We start from the raw sequence: 15,936 nt of genomic DNA, 5'->3' as shown, positions 1-15,936 counted from the left end.
GCAATGAATGAAATGTTTCAATTAAATATCATAAATGAATCTGATCTTTAAAAATGTCCAGTAAATAATGTCACTTGATGGATAGAGGAATATAGTGAGCAAATCAAGGCAAAACTAGTGCTTCATTCAACAGAGTTTAATTTAGTTTAAATGAGATGTTTGTATGGTAATAATTCCACTATAAAATATAAAAAATGATGGTATATTCGTTTATGTAAAGCAACGTTTTCTGCTTATTTTAAACATTATTAAATAAATTAGGAAATTACCTATGGCTACTTTATTTACCTTTGGCCCTCTTGCCTCAGTCAAAGTTGTTTTTTGGCCCTTCATAAAAAAGGTTTGGGCACCCCTGCTGTGGATAAACAGTACTTTGCTTGGATACATGTTTCAAAGTTCAAAAAAGTGCAAGTGAATAGGCATCAAACATCAAATTAATAACAGTAATATAGCTCCTTTTTTAAAGCAATTCATGACTATTGTACATTTTTAGATTTACAGAAAACACCCATTAGAATGTTATTCAGTCTGTATAACAACAAATCCTGGCCTATTTAGATTAATTTAATGACGTTAAAAGACTATATTTAAGAACCAGATGTTATTCTCATTTTTCAATATTCATACTTTTCCACTATCCAATCACACTACTAGGTTTATTCCATTTGTCAGCAACTTGTTTTTTAATCATTAAAAATATAACAGATTTTAGTCTATGTACTCTGATAAGGAGTGAAAGAGAGAGGAGACCAATAAAAACACCAGTTATGCGCTTGCAAACACACAGGCAACTAGATTATTATAAATGAATCATTGTAAATATACTGATTATTGTTGTTTTTATTACTGTTTTATCCTAAAATGTTGATTGTTAAATGTACAGTGTATTCTGATCTAATATTAGTTTATTGATATGTATGAATAATATGATATATTGAATAATAATGTGATCTATTAAATAATATAATTTATTATTTATATTTTAATTATCTTCTCTTTTTTGGCTATTACTACTTTTTAATGTTTTTTTTTTATTATATATGCATGTCACTTTTTTATGTAAACCTAATAAATGCTTTTGCAATACATTTGTGATATGTGTCATGCCAATGAAGCAATTATTGAATTGAATTGTCAGAATCTATCATTTTTATTTTTGATAAAATTATTTGTTGCATTTAATAATGATGAAACAATATTTGTCCTCAATGGGGTATATGCACAGACTTTTAATTTTCAGCCTCAGCTCTTCCGGTGAACTGTCCTTCCAATATAAAATTGTCAAGTTTAAAGTCTGATTTCTTTAAAAATCAGTGATCCTCACTGCCTGACATATATGATATAAAGTGGGTCTCACACCAGACAAAAAGCACTGCATTAAATTCCATTTCCCCCTGCCATGTGTTTAAAATATGTCAGTTTATTTACCCCAGTATATTCAATGGAGCTTCTGCTCTCGCCTGCTGAACCTGACGCCGCTTGCAGTTACAATGTCTATCACTTCAGTATATGCTTTAACAACTAAATGTATGCTTTAATCAGAATGTAACAATGTATTTACAGTACAACATCGATGCTGTAAAAGCAACGTTACGAATTTGAAAAGAGTCACATAAACCGTTTACCAGATGCTTATCATTGACTAAAAAACACTAGCTGTGTATAAAGCCCATTCTGACATTTTATTTAGATTTTTTTTAACATTAAAGTAGACTTTTGCATTTAAAATGGTTTTGTAGATATTTTTAATAAAGCTTTACAATAAAAGTTTTTGTTTTATTATTTGCCTATTATTGCTTATGTAGTTTCATTGACACAAATATCTAAAAGCACCATTTCAGGTTAAGACTTTTGTTACTAGCTAAAAAAATTGCTAAGACAGATCTGTGAATGTAAACATTTTAATTTTCAGAAATGGAAACATCAATTCACTCTGTTGCTTATATTTTTATCAGTAATATTTTCAATGTGTAAAACAATAAGACATTTAAAAAATGTGTTTTTCTAATTTTTCCTTTTTTAATTCATACCAAAAGTTCTACAAGTCCATAACTTCATCCTCCACATGGTTCTTAGTAGCATCCAGATATTTCTCCTGTACACCAAGAGTTCTGAGATCAATGGTTAAGGATGATTATCTATGTAATCACAATGAAAAAAGAAAAGAAAACAACACAAAGTGATAAGGATACGTGCTGAACTGGAAGTCGGCTCCAACAGCAGCAGACATCATGGCTTGCAGGTTCCTCTCCTCCAGATCTCCAAAGCAATAACCATTGGCTTTGTCCACAGTTCTCAGAACTTGCATCATGCTTTCCTTGTCCTAAAAAGAAATAACACCTATAAACGAACACATCCATGGGTGTCTCATAACAATTACAAATGTGAGCACTGACTTGCACATTCAGAGGTACAAAAGACACCAAGCTGTAGTCCTGGATCACTTCAGCCAACTTCACATTGAGGTGGTGAAATTTCTTGAAGAAAGGGTCTGCAGACAAATGCTCCACCAGATATGACAGATCCAGAACCTCAGTGTAGAAGTCCAGGTTGAAGGCTTGTAAGAGAGAGTTGATATTAAATGGAGAAGTTCGCCCACATGTATATTGTGGAGTTAAATCAAATACGCATTTCAACATTGGAGTTTTAATTATAAAATTAAACCTCGAGAATAAAATGTGAGAATAAATATGAATTTTGTACATTTAGGGTTTCAACAATCAGTTATAAAGTGAATGAGTGTTGTATTATCTTTAATTGACCAGCAAATCTGCCATTAAGACATACATTTCACATTTCTGATGTTATTTTATGTCTGATCCTGATTTCAAGGTTAAAATTATGCCCAGTGGCAGAAGAAAATGTAAACACGACCCAGATATTTTCTGCAGCATCTGTGGATGTTTTGCTACAGATTTATATTTTAAGACCATCTTAACATGGTTACCACGATAACGCAAATGAATCAATAAATTGATAGAAAAACACCCACAAAAATGTCATTCTGTAACAATATTATATAAAGCAAAACATCCGGTCAGGCACATTTATAAAAGTAATTTGATGAAAAATTATAAGACTATTTTAAGGATCACAGTGGCACTCCAAAATTCTAACAACTGTCATTTATCAATTTTATTATCTTGTAACACTTTAGAATAATATTTACTAAAATCAAGTAAGTATGATTATTTTGTAAAGCATTTATTAATCGTAGTTCAACATTAACTAGTGCATTATTAAAATCCAAAAGATGTGCTTGTTAACATTAGCGAATGCACTGTGACTTAACATGAACTAATGGTATTTGACTTAAATAACATTAAATAATATTAACTAAGATGAATAAATTTGATAATAAATGTATTACTAATTGTTTGTTCATTTTAGAAAATACATTAGCTAACATTAACTGATGGACCATTATTTTAAAGTGTTATCATTTTATTTTTAAAAATGAGATTTGACCCATTTTATAGCAAGAAGATTTAAATCATTTAAAATCTAACATATTTTAAATGATCACTTATTCTTTTATATATTTTAACTTACCCAAATTATTAGATTACATAAAGACCATTTTAATTTGTGGTAATGTCATTGGCCCATGAACATTTTCTGCTTCTCATCAGACCATTTTATAACTGTAAAAAGAGGCAATTCAACCATATCTTCATGTTAAAACCGCTATCATAATATTATTTATTATTATGTGGACATTTTTGGATTTCCAGAAGCTATTGAAATTAAAAAATGTAAAACAGGAAATAGATTAGGACCATTGTTATTGTTTACAGTCCTCAAAATGATCTATAATTACACAATATATATGTGGTTTAATCTTTACAGAAATATGTTACATGGGAATATCATTTTACCCACATTTCAACTTGTATGAAGCCGTAAACACTTGCGCCTAATAGGCTTTCTATATATTAAATTACTTTTGTGAAATTAATTTGGTGCAGACACCTAATTACATCACTGACGCGTATACATATACTGCGGGGGAAATAAGTTTAACACATCACCATTTTTCTCAGAAAACATATTTCTAAAGGTGCCGCTGACTTCAAATTTCACCAGATGTTGATAATAAGCAAAGAAATCCAAATATGCAAAGAAAACAATATTAACTAGTTTACAAATTACGTTATGTGTATTAAAATGAAATGACGCAGGAAAAAAAAGTATTGAACACATGAAGAAAGGGAGGTGCAAAAAAAGGCAGTGAAAGCCCAGACAGCAGCTGAAATCTCTCAGTAGTTATTCATCAACCCTCTGCTCTTCGTCATTGTAAATTAATATCAGCTGCTTCAGTCCAGCATCTACATTATCAGGAGGATAAAGATGAAACCAGGGTGAACAACTCAGCAAGACAATGATCCAAAACACAGCCAAGGAAACTCTCAAATGCTTTCACAAAAAGAAAATCAAGCTGTTGAATGGAAAAGCCAATCACCTGACTTGAATCAGATAGAAAATACGATTGGATAATACCTTAAAGATCATTTTGGACAGATGAAACATACAGAAACATCTACAGCTTGATTTTTTTGTTCTCCGAAAGCATTTGAGTTTCCTTGACTGTGTTTTCAATCATCGTCTTGCTGAAATGTCCACTCTAGTTTCAACTCCATCTTGCTAATGTAGGACTGAAGCAGCTGATATTTATTTACAATGACGAATGGCAGAGGGTTGCTAAATAACTACTGAGAGATTTCAGCTGCTGTCTGGGCTTTAACTGCCTGTCTGCACCTCCCTTTCTTCATGTGTTCAATACTTATTCCTGTGTCATTTCAATTAATTACACATAACTTAATTTGTACGCTAATTAAATTTGTTTTTATATCATATATGCTTTTGTTTGGTTATCAACATCTGGTAAAAATTTAAAGTCAACAGCATTTTTAGAAATATGTTTTGTGGGAAAAAAGGTAACGTGTTAAATATTTATTTTCCCCACTGTATATATATCATCATGTTATATATAAAACTTGAAAATGGTTACGTATTTTGCAAGAAAATTGTACTTATACAATAGCATATATTGATATTTTAGAATTCATTATAATATAATGTAACAGTAAACTTTCTTTGCAAACAGCAGAATATCCTCAAGATGCTTGGCTATATTTCTGTATCAATCCCGAGTATATCAACTCACCAAGTTTTCCATACTGCTCAATGAGGTCCATTTTTGACAGCACATTTACATGTGGCAATTCAACATGCAGCATGGTGGACAGAGATGTGCACAGCACAGAGATGAACTTAGCCGGATCAGCACAGTAATGTGAATCCACCAGATGCACTGCAGTCAGCTGCCGAAAGCAAATCAAAACACACAAATGAATACACCTAATTAAATCAAAAATACAAAAGAGAAAACACGTACCCTGAAATTCCACTTGGACAGCTGTGCAAAGATATTCTTCACTGAATTGTGATGAGTGTACAGTTCCACTTGGCCTGGGCAGTCAAACAGAAAGTAGCAGTCATGGTGCAGCTTCAGCTTGTTCTCCAACCAGTCCAAATTTGCCTCTAAATATTCCATAGAGTAGATGAGACCACCATTGGGGCCGAGTTTTAGACCGTCCATCACATCATCCAGAGTTACAAGCTCTGCTATGTCCACGGCACACGGATAAGGCAAGCCTTCGTTGGCAGGATCGAGGTTTACAATGACCACCTTTCGCCCGAGGCGACTCAGAAACTCCTGCATGCCCCGACAATAAGTGGTTTTACCTGAACCAGGCGGACCAATCACAACCTGGCCGAAGCGCAGAGATGGAGGATCCGATGACATCATGATGAAGGCAAGTTCACCTCTATGTGAAGAAGCAAACTAGGCTACATCTAGAAGAGAAAGAGGCAGGATTATACAAAGCATATTTGATCATGTTATAGTTTATATAGACTTGACTCTTTAGTAGAATGTTAAGAAAGAGTTTTAGTTAAGTTCATGGTCTTTGGTGATTTGTAAAATCCAAGTCGACAGTTATGGTCGCTTTCTAAAAAAAAAGAAAAACCAAACATACACAACAGGCAAAAAATAACACTTGTTGCTCCTTATAATACACTTGTCATACAAAGGTCTGATGGATTTCCTGAATGTAAATAAATTCACAGAAAATTTACCGATTTTTTTTCTTATTTAAATACAATATTTACTTTAAAGAGTCAGTTCACTCAAAAACCTATCTCCTATGATAATATATGCCTTTGTATAAGCAGCTTTCTTGCAAAGTATATATATATATATATATATATATATATATATATATATATATATATATATATATATATATATATATGTATGTATATATATATATATATATATATATATATATATATATATATATATATGTATGTATGTATGTATATATATATATATATATATATATATATATATATATATATATATATATATATATATATATATATATATATACAGTGAGGAAAATAAATATTCAATACGTCACCTTTTTTCTCACAAAACATATTGCTAAAGATGCTGTTGACTTGATACAGATGTTGATAACCACAGAAATACATATTTATGCAAAGAAAACAATATTAATTAGTTTTCAATTTAAGTTGTGTAATGAAATGACACAAGAAAAAGTATTGAACACATGAAGAAAGAAAGGTGTAAATAGGCAGTGAAAGCCCAGACAGCAGCTAAAATCTCTCAGTGGTTATTCAGCAACCCTCTACCATTTATCTTTGTAAAGTAATATCAGCTGCTACAGTCCAACATCTACATTAGCATGATGGAAATGAAGCCAAAGTGGACATTTCAGCAGGACAATGATCCAAAACACAGACAAGGAAACTCTCAAACGGTTTCAGAAAAAGAAAATGAAGCTGTAGATGGTTCTGTGGGTTTTGTCGGTCCAAACTCATCTTTAATTTGTATTTTATATTGGTTTCAAGTCAGGTGATAGGCTGGGCCATTCTACAGCTTGATTTTCTTTTTCTGAAACAGTTTGAGAGTTTTATTAGCGGTGTTTCAGATCATTGTCTTGCTGATTTCATCCTGGTGATCAACCTGTCATCAACTTACAGAAAACACTTGGAAACTCAACAGCGACTTAAATGTTTTTTTCTCTCTATCATGAGATGGATATGGACATGGCTTTCAATCTGCACAGAAGAATCTCACTGGAACCAAACGAGAGCGAGTACTTGATGACAAAACGCAGAACTATCCCTTTAAGGAAAACGAAAAGTACTTGAAATAAATAATGGACATCACCATTAAGTAATTATATTTAATTCTCAATCACTATTTATTTTCTAAACACAAAAACCACAGCGCTGATGCTGTGACATTATATGATGCAGATTCGCGCGGTCTGTGAACTACCGGTAAACAAACAACTTTAGAGACGAAAACAAAACCCCATAAGCGACAATTGACGTAAACGGAAGAAATAAACAGGTATTAGATCACGACACAGACATACAATTAACAAAAACGCATGTACACAAACCTTTAAAGTCAGCGAACTACCTTACTCACGACAACATGACGCTTGAATTGTGATGCAAACCGGATGTGGCGACTTCAAAATAAAGGTACCTCAAAATGTAACCGAGGCATTTTCTTCAGGAGTATAAATTTTTTTTAACAATCAAATTTTTTTAAAAAGACGGTATTTGAAGGTCAAACTTTAATTTCTACGTTATAAATGCATTTTAAATACCGAATTTATTATATTTATGTAAACTGAAAAATTAAATACCTATTAAATTCCCTATAAAAACGAAAAAGGAATTTCTTAACTTTCAACACATTTGATAGCGTTCACTCCATCAAATTCAATGTGTGCAGTCCATCAAAATACAAACATTCATTATTATCCATCTTTATTTTACAATACAAAACATCTAATCATCAAATATGAATGCACTGTGAGAGAATAGAAAATATGTAAAGAAAGATGGCATCTTTTCTGTAGCACTATTCAAATTATTCTCAGTATTTTCTGAATGATCGTGAAGATGCTGGCGCTAGGAGACTGGTTCAACTGACCAGAACATAGTAGGCATCTAAATCACAAATACTACAAACTAAAACACATTAAACGAGCAGTCACTTCAGATAAATCCAGTATATTTACAGTAACCAAAACGAACATTATATTCACTCTTTTTCAAGCGTATCCAAAATATATGTTTTTAAAGACAGATTCATTAGTTCTGGCTTTGAGCACTTGCTTTTAGGGACAACAATGTACACAGTTTGACGGGATACAAAAGCTATCCACCTGAGAATAAGTCATACAGACAACTTGGGCAGGCTGAAGCATCATCGTTTCATTGTTCAGAAGGAAATTATGAATAAATGAGCAGTTTATGCTCGTCCTGTTTGAAAAAAAACTTTCAGTCCAGCACAAACAGGTTACTTTGGTAAACTTTGAGGAGAGAGCTACTCATCCAGCCCTTCATCCTCCTCTTCTTCTTCCTCCTTCTTCTTCGCATCGACCTCGGTTGTGTCAGAGAACTCGTGAAGGAGCACATACTCTCTGCTGCTGAAGCCGAACTTCAGCACGTCCTTCTCTTTGAGCTCGTAGTAACGCTGAGGTTCGATGCGCTGATTGTTCAGGTAGGTGCCGTTACCAGAACCCAGATCGATGATGTACGGCTTCACTCTCCTGCCTGCAGTGCCATCCACCCGTGTGAACTCCACTAACCTGGAGAAGAGAAAAGACAATGAGAAATGAAGTTTGGGAAATTTCCACCTAAAAAACACTTCTTTTAATGTTGATGTAGTAAAAGTAGCGACAGATCTTTTCTTCCAGACTGTGATGTAAACTGAGGTGAAATACTATCAAACATCTATCGATGAAACTAAAGGTGTGAAAAAGATCAATCATTTTGAACTTGTCCACTTTGCTTGACAATGTAAACATTAGGATTGCACATTATCGTTTCAGCATGGATATCCCAATTTGCACAATACTCACATCGCATAGATATGCAATGTTGAGTCTTACTTATAGTTGACAGGGGGCTACAGAATTCCATTTAATTATGATTTATGCAAAAAAAAAAAAATACTTTTTGTCTTGTTTCTAGTCCAAATACAGTTGAAACCAGAAGTTTACATACACTGTATAAAAAGGCACATAACCGTTAAAAAAACTCAGATGTTAATTTGATTAAACTTTTTCTCTTTTAGGTAATTTAGGATTATCGAATTTCTATTATTCTAAATAGCAGAAAAATGAGAGATATTTTTTGAGAAATTGTTATAACTTTTCTCGAAAGTCAAGTTTACATTATACAGGTATGCCTCTGAAAAAGCTCAGATGATTGTGTCAAGGTTTTGGAAAGTTCTAATTGGCTAATTGACAACATTTTAGGTAATTGGAGGCACAACTGTAGAATAGTATTTAAGGAAAACCTGAAACACACTGATTCCTATTGTGACAACATGGTAAAATCAACAAGCCAGAATCAACAAAAAAGCCAGATTACAATTTGCTAAATTACACTGGGAAAAAGACAAAGACATGTCCTGTGGTCTGATGGAACTAAGACTGAACTGATTGGCCATAATTACCAGTGTTACATTTGGAGGACAAAGGGGAAAGCTTACAGGCCTAGAAACACCAGCATCGTGTTGTGGGGCTGTTTTACTGCAGGAGGAACTGGTCCACTTCACAGCATAGATGGCATCATGAAGAAAGAACATTATGTAGAAATACTGAAGCAACATCTCCAGACATCAGTCAGGAAATGGCCACAAATGGGTCTTTCAAACAGACCATGACCCTAAGCATACTGCCAAATTAGTTGAAATGTTCTTTAAGGACAACAGAGTGAATGTTTTGGAGTGGCCATCACAAACCCCTGATCTCAATCCTATAGAAAATTTGTGGGCAGAGTTGAAAAAGCTTGTGCGAGCAAGTCAAATCTGACTCCGTTCCACCAGTTCTGTCAGGAGGAATGGGCCAAAATTCCTGCAAAATATTGTGAGAAGCTTGTGGAAGGATACCCAAAACATTCGACCAAAGTTATACAGTTAAAAAGCAAAGCTAAAAAAAAAAATACCAAGGAAATGTATGTAAACTTTTAACTGTCTAGAAATCTATAAAAAAATTCTCTCATTATTCTGGCAATTAGCAAATGTAAATCATTTAGGTATTCCTAACGGACCAAAAAATAGTAAATGTTTAGTATGATTTACCATCAGACATAAAAACAGAAAAAGGTTATGTTCCTTTTTTAGAGTGTATGTAAACTTCTGGTTTCAACTGTATCTACATTTCGAAGCGAAAACAAGATCATTTCACTTACACCACAGATAATATTGCTTGTTTTCAGGAATTACTCAATTTTGACTTGTGTCTTCTAAAGGTGAAACAAAACAGTATTTTTACTTGCTCTAAGATTTTTGTTTTATATATTTGGATTAGAAATGAGACAAAGTAAGAAAAGCATTTTTTGCATTTTGATTATTAAATTTCTCTAGCCGAATACTATTAGACTCGTCAGAAAACAACTAGTGCTATTCGAACTATCTTGTGAAACTGTATTCGTATCACAATATTTAAAGCAAACAAATAACATATCGCAATATCACATTTATCTAATATCATGCAGCCGTAGTAACTAGTACAGCCCTAGTAGCCCTAGTATAGTATAAAGGGATGATTCAACAAAAATGTCAATTCTGTCATCACTTACTCTCCCTTCACTTGTTCAAAACATTCATTTTCTTTTCAATCTGTTAAACAAAAAAGTTTTTTGAAAAGGCTTTAAACCTGTAACCATTGACTTTCATAGCGTTTGTTTTTTTCTACTTTGGGTGTCAATGGTTACAGGTTCCTAAAATAATATCTTCTTTTGTGTTCAACAGAAGAAACTCATTATGGCTTATAACCACTTGAGGGCGAGTAAATATTAAATTCTCATTTTTGAGTGAACTATCCCTTTAATGTGTACTAACTATGACAAAAGACCTCCACCTTCTGACCTAAAGTGTGCTGAACTTATGCACCAGAAATTAGAAATTATTCATACTTTGCGGTGTTATGCCAAAATACACAAGCTTATAAATCAAAATGTAAAGTGTGTCGGCTGACCATTTGTGATCAAAACACTGAAAATGCATGCTAACACCCAGCTGAAACAGTGGCAAAAATGTAGTTCAAATGCTAACCATAAATAGCTCACAATATTTTATCATCAAAAACACTATTAATCACAAACTTTAGCACTTGCCTCCAAGATTGAGATAACATAACGGTTTGTTATTGTGTGTTGTCTGCATGCTCTGAGGCGCAAATCATGTATTACGCACAAATAAAGTGTTTTCCCAATGGCTTTCTATTTATTACTAGTAAATGATTAATTTTTTCTCTTTAACAATTATGACTAAATTTACGATTTTGAACATGGGTTGAAAGTTATGGATGGAAACTCTGGATGAAAACATAGCTATAGTTTGGTAAATGTTTATATTGGTTTAAAAAAAAAAAAAAACATATATATATATATTAGTGGGTATAAAAAAATTTAAACAAAAAATATTGAGATTGATGATGCTGGTAAGAAGAAAAGCAAATCTTTCTCTTATTTATAAAAAAAAAACAAATGGTTCATATATACCCGAGAGCTCTGTTGAAATGACTACAGTTCACAGAAATCTGCAAAAAAATGGAAGTAAAACAAACAAAAAAAGTAACAAATTAAGTATTACTGTAATTTGTATGTCAGACCAGTAGATGGTGATGTCACATTGTACAAAAACACAACCAATGTAGGTCAACGTTGTTTTGGTTAAACTTATGGTTCACACAAAAGCCTAAATTCTGGCATCATTTACTCACCCTTTACTTGTTCAAAAAATATCTGAGTTTATTTCTTCTGTTAAACAAAAAATATTTTGAAAAAATGCCAGTAGCTTGACCTCAGCAACCAGCCTTTTCCAAAAATATCTTCGTTTTCAAAAGAAAAAAGGTTTGAAAACCACAGGAGGGAAAGTTAATGATGAGATAATTTTCAATTTTGGGTGAACTATCCCTTAAGTGTTCGCTCATGCCTAAAGACCAGGGGTGTCAAACTCAGTTTGCACTTTTTAACCCAATTTAAAAGCTTTTGTTTAAGTGAACTAAATGTCCGACATATCATCAGATGATTCAGTTTGAGAGCAATTTATTCATTCATTCATTCAAATGTTGTTGTTTTTGTTATTATTTGTTTTGATTTTTTAATTCTTAATCAGATATTTTAAATTACAAACAATCACCTCAATTAAATAACAGTAAATTCTCTTTGTTTTGCTCTGACCTGTATTGAAAAACAGCATGTTGTTTGGAACAAGATGGGTGGTCGATAGGAATGTCTGCAATCTTCCTCAGTCTTCCAAGTAGATACGCACTCTGCCTGTGGATGTACATGACCGGGAGCGGTTCGTCATTCTTAAAGGGATACAAACGCCATCTTCTTTTAGGGATCCGCGCTTCGGGAGGCTCATTATACTTGATCACCTCCCCCCTGAATGTATTGGTATCTTCCACCAAAGCGCCAGACAGTTCAAAATTGGGCTTTTCCTTCTCGGCTGCAGGGGCCGATTCGTCATTGTTTTCACCGCCAAACTCGAGCATTTCCTCAGCGCCGCCGCTCTGAGCTTCCTGTCTGAGGCGATTCTCTCTCCGCCGCTCATTGTGTCGTTCCCTCTCAGCCTGCTGTTGCTCTTGAATATGGGCATCTCGTATTCTTCCACGTTGTCGGTCTTGTTCTCGGCCTCGATCTCTTTGCCGTGGTCGCTCAGCCTCCCTCTTCAGCCTGCGGTCGTTTGAATCGTCCCTTCTTTCGCGATGCCGATGACTTTCGGATCCTCTGGGATCATCTTGTTCCTGTAATGAAAACAAACATCTCATGTTGTTGTTAAAACTTGCACGTACTATGTATATTTATTAACATTTTATATAAATAATAATGTCAATGTTTGAATACAATCACCATACATTTTTAAAAAAATTATTAGTGGGTTGAGAAATCAAACTACATTCACAAAAGGGATTTTAAAGATCATTTTCACCTCATTGATGATGCCCGAGACTGAGATGGAGGGCAGGAAGTAATTCTTGTATATAGGAATCGCTATCAGAAGATGATATCAGAAGGTTTGTTTTTTGTTATTTATAATTGCTTAAATGAGAAACGCCAAACAGTTTTTACAGGTTTTCAAAAGTTTTGCTCATAAAGGCGGCATATAATAAACATTCATTCAATATATTTATGTGAACAAACTTATTTAAATGCGATAATTTGTTTGACAACACTAATAATTATCATATAAAGGCCTAGCTATGTGTATAAATATGTTAATGTGTTATATAAAAATCACATACAAACATCACACGTATACAAAATCCAGAAGAACATAAATAACGTACCCTGCCCTGCAATTACTGCAATGAAATCTCCATTTTGTTTTGCAATAATTGATGTTTTTACTGGCTTCTCGGTGAAAAAAACAACTGTGACGTGAACATCGAGTTGTGCAGCAGCATTGAATGTTTGATGGTAAGTTCATCGACTGAACAAAAAAGAAATGCTACCATTGCGAGTAAAACTAAACGGGTATTATTGTGGAGCTCTTTTTACCATCCACTAAAAATATATATAATGATGATGATGATAATATTTTTATCATGTAATAGCTAACAGTGGCTGTCTACTGCATCAAAAGCAGGCAAATATATTTTAGTTCAGTAGAAAACTCTGTCCTCTTCATGATATAAGGATCATACCCAACTAATGTGGTTATTTTCTATATTTTATCTCCTTTGAAATATGGTATAAATCACAAAAACACAGACTTTCCTCTGTTTCCCATTCATTTTTTTACTCCCTGCCATCCATCTGAATTTCACGCGTCACCAGAACCACATGATTGCAAACAACCACTACACACAGAAAGCATAGTAAAGGCAAGTGATGTGTCAAAATGTACATTCACAGCATTTCTCCATTATGTTTATATAATAAATATGTTTTATAAACAAAATACTGGGTCAACAATGTTGTAATAGAACACCATAATATATCCATCATTTTACGCAATGATGAAAGATAAAATATAGTTGATCACATTTGTAAAATGCTAAAATAATGTAAAATACAAATTTCACTTAAAATTATTTTAATACACTTCTGAGGAAAAAACAACCGATACCGTTACTAATATATATTTATATTAAGAACGTATTCAATTAAAATATGATTAATAAGTTAAGACAGACAGAATTTACTTAAATTTAACTAAACATAAGATAACCTGGTTTCAACGTTTCATATTGATATTACAAGACTCAAATCAAGGTTTTTAGTTAATGCAATGTAAACTCAAATGACCTAAAAGCTGAAAAGATTATCTGATTTAATAATTTGATATAACTAAAACAGGCAGCAGCCACTTATTTAAAGGGTTGAGTCTCTTATGTAACTCTAAACAACAATGAAAGTTGCTAAATAAATATTAGAAAATATAAAGTATACAGGTTTTAGCAGTAACAAATGTTTTATTGATTGTTGTGTGCTGCTGTCGCCACAGGATTGTATTTAATAAGCCTCTTTGGTCTTTAAAACTTGTAAATCCACCTGAGCTATCTCAGTTCACAGTTTCAGGTTAATGAAGGCGACTTTACTAACCCGTTTTATCCTTGCCTCAGTGTTGCGGTGCGGGCTTCTGCTCCTCCGGGGCCGAGGCGACCTCTCCTGCTGTCTCCCCGACGAACGGTCTCTTCTCGCCGGTGATCTGTCCTTTCTCCTCACCGGTGATCTGCAAATAAAGTTCAGAAAGCAGCATGATTTATAAAACTCTCGACTGACGTTTCACGTGAAATGACTTGTTGAACCTCTCCGCGTGTAATACTCAATAAGCACCAACGAACATCACAACACTTTAAATGAATAGTTCAATAAAAAGTGATTGTTCTCCTGTTGGCGGTCGCTGGCAGGCTGACCTGCTGTCTCGTCGGCGCTGTGCAGGGCTGCTGCTGTCTCGGCTGGATCCTGAACTGTGTCTGCGCGCTCGCGGAGGCCGCGCGGGGCTCAGTCTTTCTTGCTTAATTTTCGTCTTTACATCCCGGACAGGAGAGTCTCTGTGTCGTCTCCTGTTGTCCATCGTGAAATAAATTCGTCTATTAGCTCCGTAAATAGTAAGAGTCGTTCATACCAAAAGAGAGCACGAAAACACATTCAAACCGCATTTACGAAACTTCCATGTACACTTCCGGTTCGAGGACAGTACGCTGAAGAAATCCATCCCTATGGAAGGCGATTTAGTTCCGCTTCCTTCAAATGTTCGGTTTAGTTTATGGGTATGTTTAATTACAGGTTTATTAATGTATTTGCAAACTTTAACTAGAAATGAGCAATATATGTGTTGTTGTATTTATTAATATTCGTTTTTTATTCAGGAAGAGACGCAAGCAAATAAAGCAAATAAATGCATGTCAGTTTTGAGATTTTGGGCTTTTTTATTTTTGGGTGTTATTGAAGTGATAACAAGATTTATAATTATTATTTATAATACTAAAGTCAAAAATATATAATTTCTATAACTGTTTCTTTGTGTTTCAAAATAATAATTAACAATATACTAAAGGATATTTTGATATTTGTTCTTGTACACTTCACAGGCGATTATCCACCAAACATTACAGTTTTATTCATAACAGTAATATTCATAATTTAAATGAATAAGTTTTAAAATGAATTAGTAAAAAATATCGCAGAAAGGATGCTTTTTAATAAAAAAAATGTTTTATTTTTTATTTTATTCTAATTGCGTCTAATCTTTGTTTTATCGTTTAGAAAAATAGAATAACACGTAAATTTGTATTGAATTTATTTTTAAAAAAGGTGCAAATGATCGTAATTTAGCAATCTAACGTTAGTTCTTCATTG

At 33.4% G+C, this 15,936-nt stretch overlaps 2 protein-coding genes across 5 annotated transcripts; both read right to left on the bottom strand.

Annotated features, from left to right (window-relative positions):
- Window positions 1-1,885: 1,885 nt before the first annotated feature.
- gpn2 (GPN-loop GTPase 2) lies at window positions 1,886-7,569 on the bottom strand. 4 transcript variants are annotated; one of them, XM_087285577.1, is made up of 6 exons: window positions 7,070-7,569; window positions 5,399-5,859; window positions 5,168-5,324; window positions 2,397-2,557; window positions 2,193-2,323; window positions 1,886-2,111 (listed from the first exon to the last, which is right to left on the bottom strand). In XM_087285577.1, the coding sequence occupies exons 2-6, from the start codon at window positions 5,810-5,812 to the stop codon at window positions 2,039-2,041; spliced, it is 936 nt and encodes a 311-aa protein (XP_087141703.1). In that variant the 5' UTR covers window positions 5,813-5,859; window positions 7,070-7,569; the 3' UTR covers window positions 1,886-2,038.
- A 289-nt stretch (window positions 7,570-7,858) lies between these two features.
- Window positions 7,859-15,223, bottom strand: snip1 (Smad nuclear interacting protein). The gene is given in 4 exon segments (NM_001025470.1): window positions 7,859-8,702; window positions 12,307-12,875; window positions 14,677-14,806; window positions 14,991-15,223. Coding segments are annotated over 4 exon segments (1,125 nt in total). The 5' UTR covers window positions 15,152-15,223; the 3' UTR covers window positions 7,859-8,437.
- Window positions 15,224-15,936: the final 713 nt, after the last annotated feature.

This window comes from Danio rerio, chromosome 16 (assembly GCF_052040795.2).
Source record: "Danio rerio strain M-AB ecotype USA chromosome 16, GRCz13ab, whole genome shotgun sequence".
NCBI lineage: Eukaryota > Metazoa > Chordata > Actinopteri > Cypriniformes > Danionidae > Danio > Danio rerio.
This window is presented reverse-complemented; position numbering and strand designations above follow the sequence as displayed.